This window comes from Apis mellifera, linkage group LG9 (assembly GCF_003254395.2).
Source record: "Apis mellifera strain DH4 linkage group LG9, Amel_HAv3.1, whole genome shotgun sequence".
Taxonomy (NCBI): domain Eukaryota; kingdom Metazoa; phylum Arthropoda; class Insecta; order Hymenoptera; family Apidae; genus Apis; species Apis mellifera.
In genome coordinates, this window is record NC_037646.1 from 5,069,639 (window position 1) to 5,089,218 (window position 19,580).

Here is a 19,580-nt window from a genome sequence, read left to right on the forward strand (position 1 = left end):
TTAAATTGATATATGAATAATTAAATTATCCTCCACGCGGATATCACTTTTGTAGACGTGAAAACCACGTCTTTGGTTGGACTGTTGAACATGTGAACATGTTACGAACTGTGCAACGTGTATGAAGTATATATTGAAATACGTTCTAGAATTTAAAACTTTCTCTCCGTTCAAATTTCTAAATATATAAAAAAATCAAATTAAATATACATATCATTTCAATAACATAATTGTCACCGGTTATCGGGAATGATGGTTATGACGAGATATTTTTGCAATGATAACCGAATTAGCCCCACATGGATTTTTCGGGTTCATCTCGTGAACGCAATCGATCAAAATATGTCACTTCCGGGGTAGAACGAGGAGGAGAACGAGTCGGCATAGCCTGAATCCTTTCAGGGGTTCGCAACAGGGGATATTAAGGTCCTTTCGGGATGATCGATATGGGAAGGTTGCTAAGCAGCTTACCCGGAAACCCTCCTCAACGGGGATAAGAAAGGTGTAACGTCCGTCCGCCTTGAAGACATCCTCCTTCTTCTCCGTCAAGATCCGCTGCCGAAAGATGCTGTAAGAAAGTTGGACTCGTTAATTGAACGCAATATATATATATATATATATATATATATATATATACGTATGTCTTCTTTTCCTTCTGTGTTCGCTCATTGTGTACACATGAAACTGAAATAGAATTATTTGTGGTGGCGTGAAACGAGAAATAAAATCATTTCGAAAAATTGATACGTATAAAATTTGTGAGGAAATTGTATTTTTATTTTTGAAAAGAAAAAAGAAATAGCAGTAGGAAATATGTAGGAATAAAAATTTTATCCGATCATTTTAAATTCGGAATTCATAAAAAGTGTAATTTTATTTTTCTGCTTGAAAAGAAAATATCGAGAAATAGATAAGGGTGAAGATTTATACGATAAAGTAAAATATACTAAAGGATAAAGTACAATACGTTTCTTTTCTTTTCTTTCTTTTTATAGTTTCGCAAAAAAAAAGAATTATTATGAGATGAAAAGTAATAGGAAATAATTTTGCAAGGTTTTTTGCAACGATGAAAGTTAAAAGTTTAATCAATTAATTCTTTTCTCCTTAGTTAACGAAGAGATCGCGATTTTTGAGTTGTTTAATTCGAATATTTAAAAAAAAAAAAAAAGAAAAAAAAATGTTTTGACAATATCGTAAAAATTTACACTGAAAATAAGCTTTCTCTCGTTGATTCTCGTTAATTCCATCGGATGGATCGATGTTTGTTCATAACGAACAAAAATTAGCGCCATATAACCATTTATCGAGTCTAACTCGAACATCGTGACGCGCTTCTGTTTTTTAATTGCATCGAATCCGATGATGAAATTAAAGGGAATTAAATTAAAATGTGAAAATTCACGGGCGAGGGATGATGAATTCTCTGGGAAATGATTTATTAACAAAGTTCTCGGGAAAGTATATATGGAAAAAGTTGGCCGGAGGCGGGTGCTGCGCGCTTTACGTTGCACGAACAAGCGGAAACGGTTGTTCGATGCGCGCGAACGGTAAATGAAATGCAGCGAAGCTTAAAGAACTTTCGGAAGGGTGAAGCTAATTCACTCAAGTTTTACTTACTCAGATGGCAAGCTCCAACGGCGTCGAGCCTTTAAATATCGATAAAGACTTGACAAAGTGAGCATCGAAGTTACTTAGGGGAACAACTACTGGAAACTTGGTTCCATCTTCATCTTTTGGCGAACGTGAGCGGACTTTGCGGAGTGTATTTTGCTCGCGGAAAAGAAACTGTGCCGGATAAATGATAAAAACGGACCGTGGGATAATATGGAAAATGAACAAAGATATTTATTATTTGAGGAGAAAATTAATTCGTTCATTGCATCAAATTTCATTGTTTTTATATGGAAATAATATCTAGAATATTTTAAAATATTCGATCGATGTTTGGATTTCTAAAAATTATTTAATAATTGATTTAATGTTAATATGAATGGACGTTTAAATAAGTGAAAAATTTCAAAATTCTACGAAAATTTAAGAGAGATGAAATAAATAATATGTTTTAAATTTTAATACCAGAGAAATTAATTTAAATATTCATTATAAATAAGGGTTATAATTATATATTAATATTCATTGTGATTGTAAGTTACGTTTCATTCAAGAAAAGTTTTTATAGAGAAAATATATTATCAAGAATCGTTTTATTTTCTCTCGAATGTTATTATACAAGATTAACGAAGTAAAAACGTTTACACGGTTAAAAATTAAAGCTAAAATTTTTACTTACCGAAGACGATGAACACCCAAATCAAGATTTTCACTTTGATTGAGAAATTCGAAGGCGTTTGGACTGTAGATCGGTAGTTCCATTGAATTCGAACGTACTGGTTCCAACACTTCGTTTATTATGTGCAAAACCTGCAAAATAATAAAATAATATATTTAATATATTTAGTAAAAATTTCATAGTCAATCTTATTGATTGTAATTAGACAAGAATCGTATTTGTTACGAAATCTTCGAATTACATGTCGAGGGATTCGAAAAATTTGAGGGACTCGAGAAGAAGAACTTTGCGAAAATAAAATATAAAACAGAAGAATATATATAGATACACACAAAATAATTTAGAAAATTTTCTTCTTAGATTAATCAAAATTTAACTTTTAATTATACAATTCAATTCCATCTACGCAAAGATCGTTCTTTAATTCATCAATTCGTATGAAACATCAACAATTATTAATTAAACGCAACAGTTTATAGAATCAGAATGGAATAATATTGTTTGCCTAACATATAAAGCGTAACTAATACCAACAATGTTGATTTAACATCGCGTATATATATATATAAGCTACGATCGATCAATCAAACGCAACAGTTCATAGAACAAAAATATTATTGTATATCTTTTGCCTCGAGCTAATTTCTCGTATAAATAATCTTCTCTAACATTAATTTAATGCCAGACATATAAAAGAGGTACAATTCACGGGGAATTATATTACATATTGTGCACGAAATTCAATTTTCTCCCTCGAAAGCATATTATCAAACCATCAAGTGCAAAAATTCCACTTGAAAATTCCATTTCACGAAAAATACGTGTCACGTATCGCTGTCATTATTTATCACGGATTTCATTCATTCGGCGAGGAATACAAAACACTCGACCGACATACGATCGTCCAAAGGTTATTATTTCCTCTTCTTTCTCTCTCCTTTCGAACAGGCTAATTCGTACGTAGCCAACCGAGCGGAAAGCTCGTCGTGACGTTCAATTCGACAAGTTCAACGAGCTTCAAAGTAAATTGCCGCCAGAGATCTTGCTTGTAAACGCGAAAGTATACGGTTAATCTCGTGAAGCCGCGAGAGAGGCGCGGGGGATGGTGTTCGGGGGGAGAGAGATATAGTAAGACAAACGACATCGCGGCAGCGAGGGAAACGGGGACACGGGGACGATGGAGGAGGAAGATAAAGCGAGGAACGAGAGGAAAAACGGACAGGAGCGAAGGAAACGCTTTGGTGGGATGGGGGTGTGGGTATTTATTCTGCGGCGAGGAACGCAACTATTTCATGGGTGTCGACTCGGATGCCGTTGGAAACAGCGGCAAGATGCGACACCCCTCCTCCGCCCACCCTCATTGGAAATGGCGCACACCCATTTACTATACCACGAGTTCGCGACTCGAACCATCTTACCAGCTATTTATTCGCTTTTCCTCGCGATCACCGTGATTCTTTTATCTCGCCCAAGGAGAGAGATGCTCGTTCTGTTCCTCGCCGTGGAACACGCTTCCTGGCGTGTTGAATTGAAAACGGTGGATTGTAAATGATACGGACGTGTAGCGCACGTCTTTTGCCAAATGAATCATTTTAAGAGGATAGATGGTGTTGAAGGAAGTGAATATCTACGATTTTTGGATGTTGATTGAAAGAATTGAAGAAACAGAAAGAGAGAAAAGTTTTTATACAATTAATAGAGATTAAAAAGAATTTCTCGATTTATTGCGAAATTGAAAAGTTCAATAATCAAATCAAAGTGTCTGTAATATTTTTAATAAAACAGATCATAGTATTATATCTTCAAAACGAATCAGAAAATAAAATCTTTTCATTATTTCTCAACATATAGTTATTTATATCCTCTTCGAGCATTTATTCTTGAGGCAGCAAGCAAGCCATCGAACATTCTCGCGTAAAGGCGATCGAGCAGCGTGGGCAGTAAATCGTGAACAGGAGAGCAAAACGAGAAATCTGTCGATTCCAGTTTTATAAACCGTCGAAACATTTCTTCTGCCGAAGGTAGGCACATGCTAAAAGCTACGTTCTCTCGGTATCTCTTCAATAAAGAAAAACAGAGGGGGAGGGGGCAGAAAGATTGCACGATAACAAAGAAAATAGGAATGGGCGAGGGTGAGGAAGAGCGTGTTCCATTTATCCGGCACGAGGAGTTGGCTGCAGAGGACTCTGTGTCACGGAGACGCGAAGAAAGAAAAAAAAAACAATGATTCGCGTTTATATGCTAGAATGGCTACCCAGAAATGAATCGTATCGCCTTCTATGCCGCGATAGCGAAGAGAAATTTTTCTCTGTTCTTTGACGTCCATTTATCTTATTTGCCGGACACGAATCATTGGGGATGCAGGATCCAAGTCTTGGGACGAAACTTTTAATTTCTTACGTGAATTTATACCGCGTATTAGCTTTATAATGTTGGATGGGAAAGTAAATCAATTTAATTTATTCGTGTCATCGAGCTTCGAAATAAATTAAACTTGGTATAAATATTTTATTCTTACACGCATATACTACGATAAAATAAATGGAAATTAATATTCTTTTCACAACAGAAGAAATTGAATCCTATCACATACGAATTATTACTTTGTAAATATAATGGAAAAGAAAAGAAATAACAAAATTTGTTTTCGTAAATTATATAAGAATTTGAAAAATTGGATTAAAATTTCTTTTTAAAGTTTCGACTTTAAGGGAGAATCGACAGAACTATTTGAGAATCGTGGTGTACGCGTTCCGCGGGTAGACAAGCGTGCCAAGCAACTTTTAGATTCGATTGCTCGAGACAAGACAATCCTTCTCGGCACACTGGTTCACCCTGAACGGGTTATATTCTCTCCTGGATGAATTTTACACGGAGACTGTTACGTGTGGCGAGTGCCCGTTTCCGGAACACGACGTTTCTTGAGAGGCGAAACTTTCTGGGACAACGGGCGTATATCTTTCAGGGAGACATTGCTATTTCTCTTCCTGTGGCCCTACTATAAAGGAATACCATTGTCTACGAAAAAAAAAAAGAAGAAACTGTTGCGATATTAAAGAAGTGATAAAAATGTGTCGTCTTGTTTCGAGACGACGTTTCACTTTCTCACTATTATTGGTAATGATATTTTATTCATTGGAGAGAAGAGGAAAAAAGTGAATTCATATCAGAGAAATTGAAACGAATTGCGAAAAATTTAAATTGGAATAATTTTCAGAACTGTTTGAAAATTTATCAAAGAAACATTGAATGGAATCAATTATCGATCATTATTAAAATTGAACATGTCAATAATAAAATTAACGAATAAAATATGTTTCGAATGGAAACAGTTTGAGAATTAGAATAAAATTGAATTACAATGGCGAATGTGCGCAATTAAACGTTAATATCTGCAATATAATGGCAGCCATTTAAAATTAATATAATGAATATTTCCACATTATTATCTCTATTGGAATTCGTTGTTTTCATTATCACGAAATTATGTTGTTTTATTGCAATAAAATAATCGATGAAGTAATTCTCGAAATAAAATACAATTTTGAATGCAAAAAGAATTTTATGCAGATTTCGATGTGACGTCCAAAGTGAATCATTAAAAAAAAAAAAAAATTGCACGATGCGTTTCTATGTATTAAATTATTTTTAAAATTATTCAAGTTGCTGTAAAGTTTCGCTGTAAAGATCTATTTATTCACAAAATTTATTCGCAAAGTTTCATTTCGTTCCATAAAAATTTCCTTAATTACTAAGCAGGAACGTTAACGATACTTCAACGTTTTCTGTTTAACTCTGCCTTATTTTACCGCTGTTTTTATCACGGATGATAGAGCACAGGAGGGAATAGCATGAACATTTCTCTAAGAGGTCGTTAATTCGAAGTTCACCCGGTTCTAGCCACCGTCTTGGGGGTCGAAGTCACGTTTACACCCTCGAATGCGGCTATTAATAAAAACAGGCGAATGGTTCGTTATGGTTATTCGTAATTAATTGTATTCCTCGCGGTGTCCCAGAGGACACGTAAATTAACGAGTGCTAAGTTAATGGGCTGGAATTTTATGCCGGCTTTGAGTGCGTTTGTTATATAAATCAACGTGCGTGAACATATAGTGCCTTGAATAAAGATTATTTATGGATATTGGGCGATGGAAATTAAAAACTAGAGACTAATAGTTCGATATTTGAACACGTACAATTAAAAGGTATTGCAAGGAATAAAAATACCATTAAATTTACGACAGCTTTAATTTCTTCTATCTTTATTTCGATAAAAAATAAGAAATAAAATAATAAGAATGAAAATTTAAGAATAAAAATCGATTAAATGATCTAAGATGAAACAAAAGAGCAAACTTAATTTTTACATCAATAGTTAATAACTTATCATAATTTCAATATTAAAATTTCATTTCAAGATTAAAATTTTCTTAGAAGAAATTTATTAAAAGTAAAGATGGAGTGATATCCAATCAACTTCGATAAATGATATAATCCACATCTTCACGAATTATACAATGAATAAAACGATCTTTAAAAGTATTCACCGTACGAAATCAACAAGATTCCTGACTACCTCAATCGAAGAGAATAAGAAACCCGTTTCGGGGTCAATCGAAACGATTCCTTCGACGTTCCATTTCCGAAAATGATTGGCGAATAAGGAAGATCGCAGGCTATATAAGCGATGCACGAGAATAAAAACACGTTCAATTCTCCCTTGTTGCCGATCTGTCGGCAGCAAAACTTGCAGCCAAAGCTCGAATCGGGGGCATAAAGTGGCGGTTCAATTACTATAAAGCTCTTCTTTGCTACGTATGCCAGCGACTGCGAGCTGTCAGGGTGTGGCGTCGAGACACCATGGCGCCGATCCCCTAACCCCTCGTTTTCTTCCCCCGTTCGAATGGCGTTTCGAGGACGTTGCGCCAGATTAAAACAGGATCGACGACTCACTTTCCGAAACCGGGTCGCCGTCTTCTGTTTACAATCGTTGAAATTTTATTGCGAATTCCCTCGAGCAGATTTCCATATGTTAATTGGATGATGCTATTCTTAAATTATTGCTAATGGATTTGAATATTTTATTGGGGGAAGTGGAGGATTTTATGATTGAGAATTTTTATTGAGTTTTTTCAGATAATTCTATATTTTTAGATTATCTTTGTGTTTTTTCTTTTTAGTTATTGCTGGTATTTTTGGAAGTGAAGAAAGTAAGAGTTATTATTCCATATTCTCGAGTTTCATATAATATCTTTAGAAAGAAAGTTTTAATAAACACAATCAAATATTCATTCGTTTAATTTAATTCTAATAATAACAGAATTGATCGAAGAGCTTCGTCTTTTTTATATTTTTATTCACACGAAACATTCGGCCAATTATCGGGATATGTCGTCTCTGTAAGTCTTGTCTCTTTAAATTTGTTGATCGTGAACCACAAACGATTCTATTATTATTTGTTTTATTTCTTGGTTTTATATTCTTTATTCTTTGCCTTCTGCAGTTTTTCTTTGGTTTCCACTTTAATTTGTGTCTGCCATCTCGTGCATAAAGCGAAGCATGGAAGAAAATGACGGGAAATATTGTGTAGAATTTTATGCTCCGTCACAGTCTGACGGTTTGGTTGATAACCTAAGAGGGAAGAAATATTATTTTACATTTTTGCAACTTGTCGTTCGCGAGAAAAGTAAAGATTCTTTTAACTGAAATAATTCAAGAATCTTTATCTTGAATCTATTATCTTCGTGATTTGTAAAAGATAATAACATGAAACAATTAAAATCACTGCATAAAAACGTTTCTTTAATATGCAAAATTTCATTTTTGATTAATTCATATACAAATCTTTAAATCGAAATTAAATATTATATCTCTTGAATTAAATCAATCACAAGATAATTAATTCGATAATTCATACACGAGAATCTCTTCTCAATTTCTTCTTCTTATATTTCTATCCCTGAACACCGCACTAAAGATGGATATCTTAAAATATTCATATTCCACGAGTTTCCCTCGCCCGTCCACGTAAAATCTCGCGTAAAGTTATCCCCTTTAAAACCACTCCGACATTCATCGAATCGAACGACGAGGAAACAGGGAAAGCGAGTGTGGTCTCCTCTCATCCCCGAAGAATCGGGGCCATTTTTATTTTATCCGCTCCACTATCACGCTCATTTTCTCTCCCCGTACACTCGTTCCTACGCTCCCTTTACGTTTTCTCCGTTTTACATCCCGACCTCGTGGCTTTTCCCCTTTGTACTCCCCTCCTCCCTCGTTCGTAGCCAACGACTCCTGTCGTCCCCCTCTGTGGCATTTGTGTATGCATTTTTTAACAAGCCGTAACGCGATCCTGTTTCGTCCACCGTCTCTCACACTCGTCTCCGTGCTGGCGTTCACGCACTCGAAATCTCGGCTTTATCTCGTCCCAAATCGAGTTACCGCGCCATACTTTTTCCCTTTTTCTCTCCTTCTTGTCTTTCCTGCCGCATTCCCCTAGGGTGAGGGAGGGGGAGTGGCGGTGTGTCTCTCGTAAAAGGAAATTGCATCGTGAAGGAGACGATGCGACCGCGAGAACGACCACGAGAGATGGAGAGGGTGGGGGATTCTTTCTCGAGATTGAGGGCGAGCAGTGATCGTTAATTCGTCGTTGATCCCTGCGTAAACGATTCTGTCTCGAGACGAGATCTCTCGTGTGCTCTTTTATTTGCGATTTTTCACTTTGTAGAAAGAAAGAGAGAGATGGAGAAGATGATCGTGTGATTTTTTTTTCACGAAGATTTTCAACTCGAAGATTATACTTGATGAAAGTGATATAGGCGATTATAGAGCCGAGGATCTAATGTTATATAAAAGTAGTTATATTAAAGTTTCATCGTTATTATATATAAGAGCTTATTAAAATATTTAATAACGTGGGGGTAGATAGTGTATTATGTCATTAATAAACAATATTATATTATTGCGTTACGAAATAATTATAATGTAAATTGATGTTTGATTATGGTAACGAGATAGTGACTATATAGGTATTGTATAATAAGAGAGTTGGTTATTTTAATTTACCGAATATTAATATTCCCGATCGTTTTGTTTCACGTATTTTTTTCGTATTTAATATTCCTATTATAAGAGAGCAATTCTTTACAACACGCGATAATTTTCGAATCTAGGTAAATCAGTTAATTCAGTAATTATCGTGCAAAAATATTTATCGCTATCCAGGGAACATTAATTTCGAACACCGTTATTTGTATACGGATAATTTAATTCATAGAATAAACTTAAATTCCCTGTTTTCTAATCGATATTCAGAGGTAATATTCGTGTAAAAAAGAAAAATTAAAGTGTTATCGTAATACGTTCGATCAATTTGATTTTTTGGCAACAATAATAAGGAAGCTTTAAATTGTCTCGTAACCATAACTCGTAATAATACCCAATCGATTTAACGATGAAATATTCCGCTGTTCCATATCCATTTTGCCGCGAGTGCGGCGTATATTTTACATATCTATCGAATTGAAAGCGGATATACGCGCATTATTCCCATACGCGTATTTCAAGCAGAGATATACATACACACACGTATACATGTGTACGAGTATATAAGAATATATATAAATATATGTATATATGTATATATATATGTACACACGCACATTCTATTATAAGTGTATATTCAGTTACACGGTATCAAGATGAAAGTCGAATTTGTCTTCCAACAGAAATATCCTTTTAAAAGTGTATAACGGTGTATATCTTTGAAGTTTTCTTGGTCCCCCGATTTTATGACATTTGTTCTGTTCAAACGATGTAATGAATACAAATTGATCATAAATTTAAATTGAAACACGGTAGACACGGTGCATCTTTCTAGTTGCCGCCGAATAAAATTCGCGTTAACAACGTTTCAGTCGATTTCCATCCCTTTTATACTGCATTATTTTCCTTTGATTTTCAGCTAATTTTCATTCGGCTTCATATTATAGAAATATTTATATTGAATTTAAACGTGCTTCTATCGCGTTCCATTTATTTGAAAATTAATTCTGTTTAATTTCAAGTAATAAGGACTTTTGGACTGGTGTCTCTTAAGTTGAAAAATTATAATTTTATATGGAAAATATTTAAAAAATTGGAACTTTTGGAAAGTCTTTTTCTGAAAGAAAAAATTTGATAAAAGTAAATTTTTTTTTTATTTGGTATAGATATTTCTAGATGGTATAGATATATTTCTTGTAGAGATAAATTTTAATGCGATTCCATTTTGATTTTATTTACGCGATCGATTTTCGCTTACGCTTTGGTTGATTGCGAATAAAGCAGGATGCATACGATTTAAATTCAATCGATTCGTATTTTGAATTAAACTTGTAATCTCTCTACTGAAAATTTCGTTTATTTTAGAGTTTAATTTTTTATAGAATTTTAGTTTAATTTCTATCCAACTACGGGATTCGGATTGTATTTTATTTTCCTTCGATTTAGATTTAATTTTTATTTTATTTCAATTCGATACCTTCCTATCTACCATTTCCAACATCCATTTAATCGATTTCAGATTAATGTCCATCTCATTTCTCTTTAGTTACATTTAATTGAAATATTAGGGTTGTTTAATCCTATACGATTCTAATCGAATCGATAGCCATCAATAGGTAATGCAGTATGCAGTTCAATAAAATGAAACGCATTTACAATTGTAAATTACTTCGGTACATGTATTTTCATAATTTGTAATCCTAAATAATACGAATACATTTCTTTCGAAAACGAAATAAACGCGAAAAATGTTAAAATCTAATAGATAGGTATTTTCATTTACTGAATTATTATTATTTTATTAAAATGCAAATTATTAGTATATATCTCTTTATTAATTATTAAATTTATTTTTCTATTAATTCTGTCCTTTCAAAAAAAAATAAATAAATGTGACACGAACAATTTTTTCTTAAATTATTTGTTAATAATTTTCTATTTTAATTTCCGCGTAATATTATTTCCAAGATAAATCGAGTTAACAAAGCAATTGATAACCAACGTCGAGTAAAACGAGATCATCGTCCGATGAAATACACGCTCCACCAGAACTGTAAGTTTATTTTAGCAGTGGCATCAATATTCAAGGACCGTTACAGGAACCGGTTTCATAAAATTTGCTTCAGCTCCAGCTTCTTAGAGATAAGAGACATTTCCCTTCTCTATTCCATTCATCCCCTTCTCTATTCCATACAGTTTCATTTAATCAAATATTTTCTGAAGGAGTTGTTAAGTTCTCGTCCGTTATTCTAGTCATATTTCAATTTGCATTATCCCAATCGACAATACATTCATGCATCATTGCTTTAATAATCCATTCCATTTTATTAAAATTCACGTTGGAATATTTATTATAAAAAAAAGAAAAAAAAAAAAGAACAATTATTTTTCTACAGTAACATTGTTATATATAGTAAGTTGTTTTACATTTTATTTGAATTTTAACCAAAAAAATATTGTTAAAATCAAATGTCACAACTGTATCGAGGGAAAAAAAATAACAAAATCAATTTGATTTCCACGTAGAATAAATTACAGTAGATTTGGGATCATGAATATTTATTATACGTGACTGACAATGAATTTCGAGTATTAGAGATACGTGAAAGAAACAAATGTTTGATATTAGGATTCAAAAAAAAAAAAAAAAAAAAACATGATCGCCTTGGGGTAGATTTCATGGAATATTTATATTTCGGAAGTATTACCGTATAATTTATTTAAATTGTATGAATAAAATTTACAAATTGTCGCAATCAGTAGACTATAAAAGTTGTATTTTTAATTTATACTAATATGAATATTATAGTACTTTTATAAATAAACACAAAGTTGTATTTTACATTGAAAAAAAAATATACTTAGGAGTTTATTGTTTTATTTATATTTTAATCGACACACACAAGACAAGTATCGAACAAAATCCCATTTTAATAAATTATTCACACTGAAATTGTAATGCAAATCTAATCAAAATCAATATTTCACAATGCTGTCAAATAATAATTAACAAGTTGTCACGTTACACAACAAACACAGAATCAATGCATAGTAATCTTGTCTCGATATAATCAATGTTTGAAACAAAGTTTCTGTCGGTATTCGTGAATGAATAATTACTTTCGATTAACCATAACTGCTAATATAAACCGAATCGATATGTCTAACTATTCCTCGTTTCAAATTTCTTCGAGTGAAATAATCAATTAATTTCATTCAAATCTCCCCTCATCTAATCATCATTCTCCATTGTATAACATTTACCTGAGAGAAGAATCAAATTATATATTAAATCTTAACATTATAAAACAATAAAAACATTGAAACATAAAATAAACATCTTATACCTTATATCTTACTGCATCAAATTACCATTTCATTCTTATAATCTTTATAATTCCAACAATAAAACGATATAAAAACCAAGGGAACTCGAAAGAAAGAATTAAATTAGACGAAACATGGCAATCGTAGGAAAAGAAAAGATATTAAAACGAGTTAACACGAGCAGCAGACCGCTCGAAATCGTATAAAAATATTTTCCGACTTATTTAACCCGGCGCGCGCTGTTCCGCTCTCCTCTTCGAAAGTATATCCTCAGAGGAACGTGAGATCAACTCGGAAGCACCGTAATAACTGACAAAGTCCCGCCACCGTTAACATTTACGATCTCACCCCTGCATCACACGGTTGGCGATCCAGCGAAAAAATATTCCAAGAAAATTCCACCAACCCCCTTTCGTTATTCACGGTATGGAGAATGATGACCGCATAAAGGGTACACGAGGGTAAATGGGCGTGGAAGGTAAACGAAGAAACGATGGGACGTTGTTGTGGCGAGATTATTCATAAATCTAAAAATGTATGTATAGAAAGAGAAATAGAGTTAATCCTGTGGCGTGGATGTAACGAAGGAGGTGGAACTTTGATATTCGCCGGTGGATGAACATATGTGGTGGTTGAGTTTTATTGTTGAGAAGTTTTTTTAGTGTCATGAGATATTGTTGAAAAAGTTTGTAGGTAACGCGTGTTGTTAGAAATTGGAGAATTTGAAGTTAAGTTGGGATTTTGTTACTTTCGAAAGGTTTATTAAAAGCAGGGAAGGGTTAAGTTCGTGATATTGTTGTATTTGAAGTTTGGAGATATTTGCTTTTCCGTGGAAGAAGAAGAAGAATTTGAATAAAGTTAAGTTGGGACTTGCTTTATTAAAGGGGTGACTTGTATTGATAGTTTGAAGTTTGTGTGTGTGTGTTTTATAGAATTGAAGATTTTGAAAGAAGTTGAGGTTAAAGGATTTCGTTGCTTACTACTAAAAATAATCAAAGTTTTAGATTTGTGTTATGAATTATTATATACATATATTGAAAGAAAATTATAAAGTGTCGTACACTATCAAAGAATAGTTGGGTGAAAATAAATTTAAAATTCCATTATTTTAAAAAAGTCTCTTATGAAAGAATTATCATCGTAAAGAAAACTTTCATCGATAGCATCTGCAGCACCTGTAGAATTATAAAATTCTCTCAACTTTTGTATCAGAAGTATCAGTTCGAAGAAACGAAACTACCCCTTTTCACAAACTTCAACTCGAAGTCACCGCCACATTAAACATTCCAATAACTCGGCAAACTTAACGTTCTTCTTTCTTTATTCAGAGCAATAAAAGAATTTCTTTCCACACCCACACCTACACCCACGTATACGCACACATGCACACGGATCCATAGAAAGTGCAGAGGAAGAACGTTGGACAGTCCAAGCAAGAGAGTCAAGGCGTTTTTAATCTCGAAAGCTCGCGGGCTTTTGATCTCATTAGAGGCTGTCGGAATGCGCCTTGGCCGGCGCGTAGCCCGAGGCGTGCACTTTGTTGTTTCTTAACAATTTAAAGAAATTCCAGCTCGAATAACTGCGCCAAACCATCAGACGGATCGACTAAAGAGTTACGGTTAATGGAGGGGAAAATGGTGTGAAGAAGGGTGAAAAGGGAAAGGGTTGAAAGAGCGCAAGGAGAGTTTGAAAGCGAGCTGTCAAGGGATAGAGGCAAATTGAAAATCAGCCACTGGCCCGGCCGAAATACTTGGCGAATAGTTTCGTGGCGAATTGGAGGCGAGGCTGCGTGAGAATATTCGATCGGTCGTGTTTAGTCAACCGGGGAACAGGACGCCTTTGTTCGGGCCATCTTCCAAGGGTGTGAACCTGTTCTCTCGAGTTACAAGGGTGCGCAAGTTTGTTAGGACGCTGCAGGCTGATGGGGTGGTTTATGCTTCGAAAGTTAATCGAACGGATATCGAGTGGAATAGGGTGCGTTTGTTTACGCTTTGTTTTTTTTTTTTTTTAGGGCTTTAGGACGATGTCGAAAATGGAGGAGCACGAGGTTTATAAGATTTTTACTTTGGTTGTATGTTATATTGTTTTTTGTTTATGTTTCTCTTCATCGTGGAATAATATTTTATTGGTTTGTAGTAAATAATTTATTTTTCAGGAGGAGATTGATTATTTCTTTCCGTCACAAGTAAAAATATAAAACGTGATAATTTTTGTACTAATAATATTTTAATTAATAATTATTTATTCACACGTAGATAAATTTCTGATATAATTGGAAAAAATAAGATTATTATTCATTATAAGATGAATATCGATCGATTCTACACTAATATAAAAAATTATTAATTTTAGGATAGTATATTCCATTCAACAAGCATGGTATACGTAATAAAATATAATTAAAATTTAATTGTCACTTTATTTAGTAAAAAATGTACTTGAATTTTTTAATTTTGAATTTACAACTTTAGCAACACACCGTGTCATTGCTCTGAGCCACGTACTAAATGAAACATTTGGCTTAAATTTTTTTAATCGAAAAATTTACATGAAAATGCAAGAACGTGGAAATTTTGTCTTGAATAAAAAAAAATATAAAATAAACAAAACAAATATGCAGAATAAGTTTTTCTTTTTTAGAAATAGGATAAAATAAAAACAGAGATATCCCCTTCGAACTATATATTCCATATCTAGGAATTAAACAATACCCTGGAATATAATCAGCAAAAACTGTGGTGCTCCATAACTTATTTCCATAGCAATTTTTACCACTGCTTTATATTTTAATCCTTGGATAGCGGATTGCGCGCGACAGGGGGTTGGATTAATTTTAATTCACGTAAGAATCTCGCTCGAACACTTGTTGTGGATTTAATTCATTTATTTATAAATTTTTCAGAAAGACGAATCTCTCAACATTTCTATTTTAATAAATGTCGGAATACAAATCAAAATCGACACCGAATTACTTTACCTTTTCACATTTCTTTCATAATCGCGCTCATATAATTCATCATCAAATTCTACGTTTTACTTCCATTTTTTTATTTCCAAATCTTCATATTCGAAATTTATTAGATCCAATTATTCCTATATCTGATCAATTACTATTTAAATGCCGCACTAAAATCCAACGATGTGCGAATACGTTTTTACATCCCCTATAATCTAACCTCGAAAATCACGGTTAGTTTCAGAGAGGGCCACCAGCCGAACTTTTCATGGACTATTAAAACAAACGTAAAATATTTCCACGGTTCGTAACAATCTTTGACGATCCATAAACGCGTAATTCGATTATTTTTAACGCGATTGTAAAAAGGGCCCGCTATCGACGAGTTAATCAGCAGAGCGCGAAAGAAAGTTCCGCTCGAGGGTTGATCGAGGATAGACGGTGAAGTTCGTCGAATCGGAATGTAAAAAGTTATTCGATTAGCCCACTTTTGTCTACATTAATTATGATCCGATACTTTCGTGCTCCGCGAACTAGCAGGGAGGTATCAGCCGCGATAGAACTTTTGCGTTAAGTGGATGAGAAAAGTTTTACTAATACCTGGAAGAGATGAATGAGAAAGAGAAACAGAGATAGAGAAAGAGGGAGAGAGAGAGAGAGAATGAAAGCACAGAAATGGGATGAATGTGGAAGAGGATTGATCTACGGCCGAACGCGTTGAAGAGATTAGTCGAAGATTGGTCCCCGCGCGATTTTCATCGAGGCAATGGTACTGGATGTAGATTGAAGAAATTCGTTTGGATTAAGAAATTCACAAGCACGTCGAATAAGAATTGCGAACGATGAGAATATTGAATGATTGAAGAACTACTGGTTTGTTGAACCGATCGTGTTATAAACGAATTTAATTGAAAAATATTCTTAGCGTGAAAGATTTTGTCTGGAGAAAATTTACTTCTTCTTTTTTTTATTAAATCTTTGAAATTGATGATCGGTTAAATATGAAGATTAATTGATGTTTATTTAATTGAAGTGAAAAGTGTTATAAATAAATGTATTTACAATAATGATATTATATAAACAATAAGTTTTTTCTAAGATACAAGAAGTTGTTTTTGAAAATGAAACATTTAAAACTTCGTGTGTGATTTATTTTAGCTTTAGGAGTATGTACAATATTTATGCAGATGAAAGATACACAACCAGAGTAAAGTATTAATATAACAAAGAACATATAACTGGAAGTAAAGTACAATATTTGTCTGATGTAATATTAGTATCAAGAAATTTGATAAACTTCAAGAGAAGAATATTTCATTGAAAACTTCAAAGTAATTAATGATATGAAGTTGCTTGAAACAATTAGCTTAAAATAGCATATAAATAAATCAGCAAAATTATAAATAACGTGCAAAAATAATTAGAATAAATAAAAACGTTTCGTTAAAGAAAAAAAAAAAATTTATGTCAAGATAATTACAATCAAGCAGAAGAAATACATCTCTGTTTCTGCTCCATTACAAGTGCATTAATCTCTTAATCCTCTTTGCCCTTCTTTTTCTTCTATACCGCAAGGTAAATGCGATTTCAGTTTTAGATTAAGATTTAACCAAGTTCAAGATTTTAGTTTTAATAAAGTAAAAATCGTCTTATGAAAGATGAAATTAAAATTAATCTTTCAGAGTTTAAGAAAAATATCCGTGTTTCGAGATCAGCGTTTGAGAGTTGAAATTAATTATGAAACAAGTTACGATTAAAACGTAGTTAGCAAACTGGGGTTGGTAGCAATTTAATTAACCGTACAATGCCACTTTGGCTAATTAGTTTCTAATCATATGAAGACATCTTTGCAAGGAGCAATTACACTTCAATTCTAAACTTCAATCTACTCGAAGTTTAGAATTGCTATTATCAAATAACGATTAAATTTCAAATCAATTAGTAAGAGAAGTAAAATTATGTTTCAACTTTGCCATTTTACCCAACTTTAAAGTGTTCGAGTTCTTAAAAATTCCCCATAACAATTTCGAGTAAGAAGGGAATGTTTAAACGAAACTGTTTAACTCTTTAATTGCTTCGCGATTATTATTCAAATTTCATTCATCAAGGATGAATTTAACATTATCTACCAATTTCTATATTTATCATAAATAAATAACGTTATATTTTTCAATTTAATAAAATAAATTTTTACATTTTTTCTTTAATATCATAATAATATCAATTATTTATTATCATCATCATTAGCAATATAAATTTAATATCAATTTCAAAAAAAAAATCTTTAATCAAGAAAATTCAATTCAATTTACAGTTCGTCAAATAATTTTAAACGATTTCTCTCATCCAATCTCCATCTGATTTCACGCAAAGTGAAATCCAAGTTTTCGCTCACTTTCTAAAAATCATCCACTTTTCACTTCTTCAATTTTTAATGCGCTCGCGGATCTGTTTCACGGAAGAAAACAGCTTTATCCATAAGAAGTGTCCTCGGGGATTGAATAAGAATATTCGACGAGGTTATCGAGGCGATATCCCCCGATAAGACGAAAGATTTCTTGGTCCAGAAGTCGAGTTGTACAGCTCATTAAAATCTCGTTAGAAGAGAAGTCAGGAAGTGTGGCAGGCCAACTCCTTGGGCGTAGTTTCGTAGATATCGTGCCGGAAGTCGCGTTCACGCAGAGCACCGCGTAAACTAACTTAATTACTCGCGAGATTACTCCCGTAAAAAAAAAAAAAAAAAAGTAATTTGCGATTAAATTAACCGCCGCGAAGATCTGACGGGTTAAAGTTTCCTTAAACACGTTGCATATCACGTTGTGCATGTTGTTTGAACAAAAAAAATGAAAAATTCAAGTAGGTAAATAAAAAATTATCTCTTATACCGTGCAAACAAACTAAACTCGAGGAAAAAAAAGGATAAGAGGATATAAATAATTGAGCTTGCGTGCTATATTTTTCTAATTATTTCAAATTTTTAATCGTATTTCGAATAAATTTAATTAGCGGAATTAATTTTCAACACTTCATACGTTCATTTCATTTTGTAATTGCTTTGAATCGATCAATATTTAAATCGAGATTTTATTCGATATTAACTTTTTAACCGATCATTTTGTTACACGTTATGATCAAGATCGTTATACAATGAAAATAATATTGTATATATTTGCATTTGGAAAATTTGCGTTTGTTATTTTATTAAATTTATTTATCAACAGTGATATAATAATATAACGATACGCGAAAGATCGGCAATAAACGATAAATAATAAATAAAAAAAAAATTCATACTATCTTTGGAATACATTTTATCAACGCTCGAATAATATATAAAATAAAAAATAATAAATGAAACTTTTATTCTTTTTATATAAATTATTCATAAAACGATCTGACATGTCCAAATTAAATCTTAGAAAGATTATTTACGATTCGTAGAAGTGGGAACGAAAGATAGAATATTTCATTCTAATATTTTCATTTAGACTGCTTGAAACGATTGAGGGATATATTGGAAGAAAAATTGAGCGAATAAAGGGCTTACCTGAGTCTTGACGTCGCCGCCAACGCTAACCTTAGATTGAAAATTGCTTCGATCTATGAGGATTTTAGCGTTATTTATGTAGACTTCTTGACCGTGAGTGCCTGGTCTCCTGGTGACCCACAAGGGTGGATTACCCTCTAACTCCGACGAGATTGAGTCTCCTAGATTCTCGATCGTTTTTGGGAAATTCGCTGGAACAAGGAAACGAATAATTCTATTTTTTTTTCATATTCTTTTCAATAAAAAATTATATATATATATAAAAGCAAAATATAGAGCAATATGAATAAACAACAGAGGAAATTTTAGGATTACAACGTTCGAAATAGAACTTCTCGAATTATTAGCGATGAAATCAATTTAACAGAGGAATATTCATGCACCATTGCGTTAATACTGATTTAGAATCATTTCAA

General features: G+C 33.0%; 1 protein-coding gene across 7 annotated transcripts in view; it reads right to left on the reverse strand.

Moving 5' to 3' along the window:
• Positions 1-19,580, reverse strand: part of LOC411344 (fasciclin-1) — a 295,001-nt gene that overhangs the window by 61,661 nt on the left and 213,760 nt on the right. For all 7 annotated transcript variants that reach the window (XM_026442645.1, XM_026442646.1, XM_026442644.1 and 4 more), the window contains exons 3-5: positions 19,165-19,355; positions 2,291-2,421; positions 472-568 (exon numbers count right to left, since the gene is read on the reverse strand). In XM_026442645.1, the coding sequence (XP_026298430.1) occupies positions 472-568; positions 2,291-2,421; positions 19,165-19,355 (419 nt within the window). The remainder of the gene's footprint in view (positions 1-471; positions 569-2,290; positions 2,422-19,164; positions 19,356-19,580) is intronic.